At 45.0% G+C, this 10639-nt stretch overlaps 1 protein-coding gene across 1 annotated transcript in view; it reads left to right on the top strand.

Annotated features, from left to right (window-relative positions):
* Positions 1-1442: 1442 nt before the first annotated feature.
* Rapgef5 (Rap guanine nucleotide exchange factor 5) overlaps positions 1443-10639 on the top strand; it is a 226124-nt gene continuing 216927 nt past the window's right edge. The window contains exon 1 of the mRNA XM_038337451.1: positions 1443-1658. Within this exon, the coding sequence (XP_038193379.1) occupies positions 1443-1658 (216 nt within the window). The remainder of the gene's footprint in view (positions 1659-10639) is intronic.

Genomic DNA, 10639 nt, shown 5'->3' with positions numbered 1-10639 from the left:
ACAGACTATAAAGTTCTTTACTGAGTCCTTCCCAGTAAATGTATATGGGTCAAGGTGACAAAATTTGAGCCTTTGTGGTAAGTCACCTACACAAATTCCATTTTCCCTTCTACTTCATTATGCAATTATACTCCTCTAATAGGACAAATTCTCCATGTCCAATAGGCTCTATATGACACCTAGTAGTTTTTTTTTTAATCACAGTTTCAAATCTCCTTGCTTGAGGGGCACTCACTCCCTTGCCCTCCTGGCTAGCACCTTCTCCACTCAGCTTTAAGGTGCACTGCAGACTTCCTTCCTTCCTGCTTTGGTTCCTGTTGTTCTCAGGAGTTTTCCGAATTCACATTCACCTCGCAATTAGCGAGAGTATGGGCATTATCTGATTTTTCTCCCAGTATTTATATACACCTGGCTGAAGTTCCCTTTCCTTAAGACAGAGATTACTGATTTCCCCCTTTTCCCCACCTGGCCACATGCCCATGTACACTTGGCCAAGCATCCACTGAATGGGAGGCACAATAGTAACCCCAACTTCATATCCTTACTTGTTATTTTAAAAACTTTAAATGTGAACAAGGTTTTTCAACTCTTGTCGGTCATAGACAAAAAGCAGGTCCCAGGGTCCTAGTGCTGAGGGGTAAAAGGCCTTGTTGGAAGATCCACTACCCTTGGGGTTGAGCGCCTTTCTGGAATGGTTTTCCACTCAGCGCTCCATAGTTCCTATCTTCTGGAATCGTATAAGCAGATTCACACCGCACTAAGCCTTTGCAGTTTACCAAGCACATTCATCACAGGCAGAAGGCTTCCAGGTAGGTCAGGTTCCAACACGTTAACAGAGATTCACCTTCGGGCCACCAGACTTGCACTACTTTGCTAAACACCATCAAAACCAACAGGTTTTCTCCGCTCACCCTTTCACGAGGAGCGTGCCTAGGGAGACCACCAAGGGGGCAATGCTGTCCCAAGAAGCATTTTGCATAGTCTAGCATAAGGACTCCACTCTGGGGTTAGGCTGTGCAAAAAGCGCGGGAGGGAAGAGGACCTCTTAACCTTCTGGATCTTAGTCCAGGGCAGTCCTGGCTGGGGGGGCAAAGGGACTTTTTAATCTCTGGAGGCTGGGGGCCGGGAGGAGGATTCTGGGAAAGACGCACCTGTGCAAGCGCTGTGCACACGGAGCTCGGGGGCCTCTTCCGCAGGCGGTGGGAGTGTCCGGGCCGCCCAGAGGTGAGCGGCGGGGCGGGGTGGGGAGGGGAGCACCTGGGCGGGGCCGGGGCGGAGCGCGGGGCCGAGGCTCCGGGGCCGGGCGCGCGCCAATGGGCAGCGGCAGGCAGCGCGTCCTGCGCCCGAGCCGCAGTCGCGCCTTCTCGCTGCCTGGCGAAGGCGCGGAGGCGAGCGCGGAGGAGAGCAGCCACCGGCGCCGCTGCCGCCGTCAGGGCATCAGGATGGCCGTGGGCTCTGTCAAGATGCAGCCACCGTGCGAGAGCCCGGCGCTGGCCTCGGCGGCCCCGGCCGACGGCCCCTTGCGCCGCAGCCCGAGCGCCCGGGAGCCCGAGCGCGAGCCGCCCGCCGCGTCTCTGCGGCCGCGCCTGCGGGACCTGCCTGCGCTGCTGCGGAGCGGGCTCACGCTGCGGAGGAAGCGGAGCGCCGCCGGGGCCCGGGTGAGTGGCCCGGGCGCGCACGTGGAGCCGTCAGCCGCCCTGCGGGGCCGCGACGCCGCGCTCTGGAGGTTGGGGAGATGGCGGGACTCCACTGGAGAGGCCCCGGAAGAGCGAGGTTAGGGGGCGCCCTTCGGAGCAGCGCCGGTCACCCTTCTTCCCAGATGCACCTGACCGAACCCAGGGGCACCCGGGCATCACCGGAAGAAGGGTTGTTTGCTGCCTCTGAGGGGAAGCTGCAGGTGTCCCTTGACTGAGTCAATCAGCCCCGTCCTACAACAGTCTCAGGGCCCCCGCGGGTCCCGTTTTCAGGTGGCTGGTAACGTGTGTGCTTGTTTTGGAAGGCTCCAGCAGTGTCTGGTCTTCGGGACTACCCTGGCAGCCGCCACTGCCGAGGCGGAGACTTAGGAGTTGGAAGAGCTTGGGTGAGCTTCCAGCTCCCGGGTTCTGGCCCCGACAGCACTCAGTACTCCGGGACGCCCTCTGGAGTGGGAGAGTGTAGGACCCTCGGGAATCTCAAATGTCGACTTCCTGGTGAAGGAGCATTCCTTGTGTTCTAAATACATCTCACGACCTGAGCAGGTCAGGCATGCTTTCTCTGTTAAAAGGAGGGTCTGCTTGTCATCCTAGAGATCCTGAAGCCACTCAGAATGAACGAATAGATCTTCAAGACACCAATAGACTCTCAGACTTTCCTACCTAGGTACTGCCTACTCATTAAAAAAAAAATCTTAACCATTATGTAGCATTCACTGAGAAGTTGGAACCATGTAGATGTTTTTGACTAGAAGTCTTAGCTGTCTGCGTTGAAAGGAGATCATAGTTAGAGACTCGTGGCTCCTGTGACATTGGTTTGTTCCAGAAACTTGAGTGTTGTGGAAAAGGTGTGCGTTGTTGTGGCTTTCTGTGGACGTTGATGGGAAAGGATCCGAAATGATACAGGTCTTCTGCTTCTCCAGGCTGCAGTCTCCCTTCCTAGGCATTTTCTTAAAGGGTTGTTCTTAGGATTCCCTCATGCAATAAGAAAATTTTTAAAAGTTTCAGAGTTGCCCACACAGTAATCTTGATTATGTGGCATATAGGATGTTTGTAAAGAAAGCCAGGAAGTATGGCCTCAAGATATGGTGGCTAAATAAACACAAGATCCAGAGTTAAAGACATTGCAGGAATCTAGGGGAAAGTAGGTCAAATTGTGTTCCTATTATCCTTGACAGTTGCTTTTGCATGACACAGAATACTGAAGCTACTAGGGCAGCTGGGTAATCTGTGACAGGAATTGCCCAGGTTTCTGCATAAATCTGACTGCAGTGTTCATCTATGCCGACTCCAGGTTCTTGCTTCCTGGGATAATGATGTGTGCCTTGTTACTTTGTGCAGACTGACCCTTGTTTTCCAGGCTCCTTAGCATGCCAGCCCTTATTATTTCATTATATGAACTTTAACGACTCTAATTTGATTATGGCACATTGTATTAGTTTTTTGCAAGCTTAAATGAATGTCTCTCTTTAATTGGGAGAAGATTGTCAAGTTTTTCAGTGTTGCAAACTCACACTTTCCAACAATTTTACCCTTCTCCTGCTCTGGAGGAGACTGTTTTTAGTATCTCTCTGTTGCTATCAAATACCACCACCAAAAGCAGCTCTGGTGAGAGCTGGTGAGCTCTCTGGTGAGCTCTCTGGTGAGCTCTCTGGTGAGAGCTGGAGAGCTCTCTGGTGAGCTCTTTGGTGAGCTCTTGTAGCTTCCCACCCAGCAACAGGGAGGAACTCAAGACAGGAGCCTGGAGGCAGGAACTGAAGCAGAGGCCATGGAGGAGTGCTGCTTACTGGCTTGCACCATGGCTTGTTCACCCTGCCGAGTGGTGTCACTGCCAAGAGTGGTCAGGGTCCTCCCATATCAATCACTAAATCAAGACAATGCCCTACAGACTCGCCTTCAGGCTATCTGATGGAGACATTTTCTCAACTGGAAGTCCTCTTCCCAGCTGACTAGAGCTTGTGTCAATTTGAAAACCACCGACTAGGACAGCTACTGTTGTGATTTTTGGAACCATCACCAAAGGGAACGGAAGGAGTTTGAAAGACGGAAAATCAAAGTGAAATCATGTGTTCCTGTGTCAGACAGCTGAAGCCACTGTAAGAAAATGTCCCAGACTGGGTGACTTCAAGAGATGTTGATTTTCTCACAGTTTTGAAAGCTGGCAAAACCAAGCTCAGTGTTCACGCTGATTTTGTTTCTGCACAGGGTTTGCCTTGCAGGGGGTTATTTTCTTCTACCTGTTCCTAAGGCCTTTCTTTAGCGGGGTGAAAGAAAGAACCCTGATATACTCTTTGGTCACTAAAGGGAGGACCCTGATAAAAGGTCAGTACTCTTATCATGAGGGTCCTACCCTCACAACCAAATATGATCTAAATATTGCCAGTCTCCATTGCATTTTCCCCAATTTCCATCACAACATGAAAATTGTATGGAAGACATAACAGGCCATAGTAGGGGGTTGAGAGGAAGAGACAAACAGTAAAATATATCCAGGCTGGTTGGCAGGTGGTGGACATCTGAGGTTAACTGGGTAGCCCCCTTGGTTAGGACATTGATGTTAATAATGTAAAGACATCATGGCTCACAGTCTTTAGAGAACTGTGAGGCTATTCCTCCAGACTGGACCTCAATGATCTCAGTTAATAGAGGTTCACCGGGACCAAACCAGCTCTAAGCATTGCGTAGTGGGTAAAGAGTTCGAATCAAACTCAGATCTGATTTAGTAGTATGTGTTGTCCATGCTGTCTTAGACGTCCACAAATCTGGGCAATCCAACACCATCTCAGCTCTCTGTGAACTGTGCTGCTCAACCCAGGTATACTGCAGACTATCTCCGGACAGATTAACCTGTCATTTGGTTAACAGAGCACCACGCCTTGGTTCCTCGGTTCAGTCAGTTCTAATAGTATTGGATTCACTGTGCATTGATGAAGGAGACTGCACGTCTTTTGGAGCAAGTAGAGCAAAAGCTCAGCTTTGCTTTTAGGGAGAACTATTGTCACCTTTTAAATATCAGTGGCAACACGTGGTGCTCTGGAGTCCCACACACTATCTCATCAAGCTTTTAAATAGGGAGTTCTGCAATAAACCCCCAAATGCCAGCAGTAAGTAATAGTTTTTACCAATCTTGTTTCATTTGTTTGTTCCTTCTGTGCATGCATGTGGGAGTGCTTCTGTGTGCATATGTGTGTGTGTGTGTGTTTGTTCATGTGTGTGTAGGGAGGAATAATTTAAAGCAAACTTCTAAATTATCTTACAGAAGTTGCAGCTTGCATCTCTAATAAGGACATTACAGCCACCATCACCCTTCTCTGAGCCAGCATAGTGGCTTGTGCTTGTGACCAGAACACTCATCAGTTGCAAACTTTGGTTACAGAGTGAGCTCTGTACTTAAATAGGAGCACTTTTTGTGTTCCTACTTCAAACAAAATAAGTCAAACAGACAAGCAAAAACTCACAAGTTAACACAACATTTCTTAGTATAACTGCTATGTTCACATTCTCCCAAAGATGCTTTTTTATTATGGGTAGAATCAGGAATTAAATGGTACCACAAATTTATGTTTGCTTTTAGGCTTTTAAATCTATTTATTTTATAAAAGACCTGCCTTCTATCTTCTTTTTCTTAATGGTATTGATTTGCAAGACAAATTGGATCCCTAGTCAAGGGCTCTGCCCTACTTTCTCGGTTGATTCTCTGGGTGCCAGGTAACTTATTTTTCCATCCCTGTAACCTGGCATTCCCATATGGAGGCTTGCTTACATTGAAAAGCAAGTGCCCGTTTTGGGTAGTGCTGTCATTCAAGAGTGTCATGTTATTTAAAGATGCCATAGTATCAGGATGTCTTTCTGAGAAGTGAGGTTGACTAGTGGGGTCAGATGGTACTAGCTCACCTTCTTTCTACCATTCACCTAATGATTTTAGCCTCTTTTATAGAAGAAGACATCTTCATTTGGGAATGCAAACATATGGACAATCCAAACCCCCCATTCCTCTTGCATTTATTAATTGGAACACTGTCCATAAAGAGCTTCTATCATGAATTATTTGGGTTTTCTGACATTCAGGCTACATAAGAAAGAAGAGGAAATCCCATTTTTCCATTTTTATCATTTTTCATAGTAATAATTTAATGTCCTAAAAACCTTCATCAATAACCAGAGTTGTTCTTTTTTTAGGTATCATTAAGAATTAATGCATTTATTTTAGTCTGATGTGGCAAATCCTCTCTTTTTACAGTGTGTCCTTGTCTGCTACATGCTTTGCACATGGTCTGAGTACAATCAGAAGCCTTTTGACTTTCTGGCCTCTCAAGTCCATTTTCTCCTTCACACATGAAGCTAACCATCTGTCCAAGGAACTTTTAAAAAGTCAGTATTAAGAGTGGTTCATTTCTTCTATATTTTGTTCCTTTTAGTATCTGGTCATAGCCTTCCACCTTAATTTTTAAAATTCTTTGAAAATATTTTTAATCAGGCTATTTCCAAGATTGATGTAGAACAGGTGTTGATAGTCACTCCATCTTTATGCTGTCAGATGCTGGAAGTTACATGGTTTGGTCTTTGGTCTGAGATGGTCTTCACTGTCCTAAGTGTTTTATTTACAGTAGGCAGCTATTGAGTTGCTCACAGTGGACAGCAATGTCCTCAAGTGATGTGCAACCTTTGACTTTTACAATGGAGTCTTCCCCATGGTCCTCTAGTGATGCCTTTCGCTTTCACAATGGATGCTTGACCACAGTCCTCTGGTGATGCTCAGCCTTTGACTTTCACACCAGGTAGGTGACGTCCCCTCCTCCTGTGACCCTGTCTCTTTACTACACTTTACTAGGTGGTGGCCATGTGGCAGATGCAGAGTAGAAGAACAGAAACTAGGAAGGACTGTTGATGTCTATCTCCCACCCCCTTTAAATTGAGGTATCAGGTCAGCCTGGAACGTACTGTGTTTCTCAGCCTAGCCTTGGACATGGGGCATATTCCTTACTTCAGTCTCCCAGTTGCTGAGACTGTAGGAACTAAATGATTAGTTCCACTGGGCTGAGATATATCTCTATCTATCTCTATCTACCTATATTTCTATATCTATATATCATCTATCATCATCTATCTACCTATTTATCTATATATATACACACTCTTGAAGAGAAACAAGTGACCCTTCCTTCTTTCCAAACTGGAGCTTGGGTATGACACAATGTCCTCCTCTGCCAAAAACTTATCTTTGCTAATTGAGAAATACACACTGCTCCACATTAACCCACTTAATACCTGTTTTAAATATGTGATTTATAAGCCGAGCATGTAATTTGTTCTCTGTATTTATATCAAAATTCACTGGCCGATGCATCACGTACATGTTGGCAGAAACTGCATTTAGTTCTTTCAGCAGCCCTGTAAGTTAGACATGACTGTGCACATTCTGGAAACTTAAACACAGAAGTAACTTGCTGAAGATCTCAAACTGTGCCAGTGGGAAGAGGGAGGGAGTTTAAATCAAGGCAGGGCCAGTTCCAGAGGACAGTCCTTGCTTTGAGTTGTTTGTCTAGCTCTAGAGTGCAGAGAGGGCAAAGGCTCTGTTTATCGTGAGTTACTGTAGCTTATGGGACTTGCTGAAAGCACTGTGCCACTCTGAAAATGCCTAATAAATTGGTGCAAAGCCAGACTAACTTTTCTTTCATTTTATCACAAACAGGCTGTCACTGGCCTAGGATTGGGGAGAAGCATTATGGGTATGGGCGAATAGTAACTAATACTTGCCAACTTAAAAATAGCAGTCAGAATGTCCTAAACAAAAAATCACCAGGCACACCTTGAGAATCTGCTCATGGTAGCCTATAAGAAAACCAAACCATTAATAGATGTGTGTACATTGCAGGCAGTGTGAGTCAGAGCAGATAAGAACATGTGATGAGCTTATTTGAGAATCATGACATCCTTGCATCTACTTGCTGACAAACTGCCAACTTGAACCCAGTATTTTAATAACCATGGCTTCAGATAAAGTACACCTGGTCGCATCATCTAAGGGATTCTGGTTCTAGAACTTCCTATAGTTCCCGAATTGCTGATGTTCACATCCCTTATATAAAATGGAAGTACAGCTGGTCCCATCATCTAGGGGATTCTGGTTCTAGAACTTCCTGTAGTTCCCAAATTGCTGATGTTCATGTCCCTTATATAGAATGGAACAGTATTTGCATATAACCTACACATGTAACTTCAAGTCATCTAGGTTGTTTATGATATCTAGTACAATGCTAATGCTATGTCAATAGTTGTCGTATTGTTTAGGAACTCATGACAAGGAGTATAAAAGTCCTCTCATACCCCAAATATTTTTGAATTATAGTTGGTGAATTTGCAGATGCCAGCCCCATGGAAACAAAGGACCAATTCTAAAATTCTGTAATAACAGCTGAGCAGAGTGGTTCACGTCATAATCCTATTGCTTGGGCCACTGAGGTAGGAAGACCACAGAGGCTTGCTCGGGCCACAGAGTTCCAGGTTAGCTTGAACTGCAGTGAGACCCTGTCTCAGAAACATTAAAAACAAAACCACCACTACCACAATAAAATCCTCCATAGTTGTCGCTCCCAAAAGTGAAAGGAAACTGTATTCATTTATCTTATTTTAATTTAATCAAGTTTTAGCAAAAGAATGCAATCCAAGTTAATACTTCATTTACTTTCTTTCTGTCTTTCTTATTCCCCAACCCTTGCAGTAGACTTTGGTTGTGAAAAGAGAAGGGTATTAGAGGTCCCATTTACTCATATGTTTGAATACTTGCTCCCCATTTGGTGGAACCATTTGGGAAGGAACGGTTGTGACCTGTTGGAAGAGGTGTATTACAGGGGTTGGGTTTTGAGGTTTCAAAGACTTTGGCCATTCCCTGTGTGCTCTCTCTGGCTCAGGCTTATGGATGTAGATGTGAGCTCTAAGTTGTTCCTGCCACCGTGGACTCTGTCCCTCTGGAACAGTAAACCCAATTAAATGCTTTCCTTTATAAGTTGCCTTGGTCATGCTGCTTTATCACAGCAGTAGAAAGTAACTGAGACAGTGTGATGGTTTCACCGTCCTGTCTTCTTGGAGGAACTATGCCCTGAAATGCTGCAGCCTCCAGCTCCTTCTTGGTAAGAAGACATCACAGTTCAGGATTCCTGGAGTGCAGATACAATGTAGATCAAACACTAGAAACAATGGAGTTGAGATTTTTTTTTCCCAAGACAGGGTTTCTCTGTAGCTTTACTGTCTGTTCTGGAACTAGCTCTTGTCCACCAGGCTGGCCTCGAACTCACAGAGATCTTCTGCCTCTGCCTTCCATGTGCTGGAATTAAAGGCGTGCACCGCCACCCACTCAGTTGAGTTGAGATTTTTTTTCCCTTCCCTGGATGGATGCTTACTTTGAGAAAATTAGCTCTTATAAATATATTTATGGAATGTAGGCACAAAAATTTGTATTTTTGCGTGCAATGTCAAATCGCATGCTTTGAAAAATGATACTCTAACATAAAGTGACTATTTTAGGTGACGTCTGAGTGTTGGTGGCATGACAAAATCTCACACTTGCTGTGTCTCTTGTTGGCAGTAATTGCTAACTTGTGTAGCTAAAAATAGATGAGAAGACAGGAACTAAGTCACTAGTGAAGGCTTGGAGTAGTTGTGATTTAAAAACATATTTAAATTCCATACTGAATAACAGCCCTTATTATGAATACTGGTAATGCTATGATGGCATGAGATATGGAAGCTTTTTGTAAGAAGTTTTAAATTTTTATCTAAATAATTAAAGTTGACAACTTGGCTTTTCATGTGTGTATATGATAAGTCATTCATAAATGGATATACAAAGGCAAAGCCCACAGGGACTGCCGTGGCTAGCAACCTCAGTAGTCACTTGAAGGGAGGAGGCATGTTCACTATTAGAAAACATAGGCTTTCCTGTGATTACCCAGTTAGGAGAGCAGCCGAGGCTGAGTGGACCCTGTGACTGATTCCAGGGCTGTCTTTCTTTGTCGTCACAAAACTTGGAAATGAGAGCATGAGGCGTATTCGATGGTGACTGCGTGAAACATCTCAAATTTTAGTGCAAATTGTTAGCCATTATCAGTGTCCTTGGAGGTGACTGCCAGGGCTGGGAACAGCTTGGGCACTAGAAGCTGAAGGTCTGGAGAGCCACGTTCCAGAAGCTGTTGTGTTCTTAGCTTTGTGCCGCATTATCCAAGAGTCTTTTTTGACCTATATGGAAAAACTCGAAGAAGAGAGAAAATGAAATTCTTGTAACCCAGAATTTATGTTAGTCATTGCAAGCTTGAGACTTATACATACCTGTAGTCCCCAACTGCTGGGTGGTGGGAGCTGGGGATGAATTGTTTGATATCAGAAACTGGAGCTGGAGGCAATCTAGCTTTATGTCTCTTCGAAAATAAAAGTCAGAGGGAAGAAAATACAGATTATCAGAAGTATGGACATAAAGTCACCACACCATTTAGAATTAAAATAGTTGATGATATATTTATGTATGGTTCATGCATACTTTTTAATATGGTGTGGTTATTTACTGGAAGCCTTTTTTGGGGGGAAGAGGGATCCTCGGGACTTGAAAATCAAAAGAGCTGTGCTGGGGGCAAGGTGTAGTTGGAAGTTCAATGTCATCCTCTCTACTTGGAGAGCCAAGGCTGTATGAGCTGAAGATGGGGTTGGAAGTTCAAGGTCATTCTCTCTACTTGGAGAGCGGGGGCTGTGTGGGCTGCAATTGCAGACCTAGCTTGCATTTCATTTCAAAGCCTTCGTCATTCACACCCTGACTTGAGAGTCTTGAACTTTTAGACCACAGCACATGGTCTTATTATTGTTCACCCGCTATCTTCCCTTTCTCTAAACATTTGACGTACACCCTTCGATTGTGAACAAACATTTTAAAAATATGTTCTCATTTATTAAAATATTTT

Source organism: Arvicola amphibius, chromosome 7 (assembly GCF_903992535.2).
Source record: "Arvicola amphibius chromosome 7, mArvAmp1.2, whole genome shotgun sequence".
Lineage (NCBI taxonomy): Eukaryota > Metazoa > Chordata > Mammalia > Rodentia > Cricetidae > Arvicola > Arvicola amphibius.
This window is presented reverse-complemented; position numbering and strand designations above follow the sequence as displayed.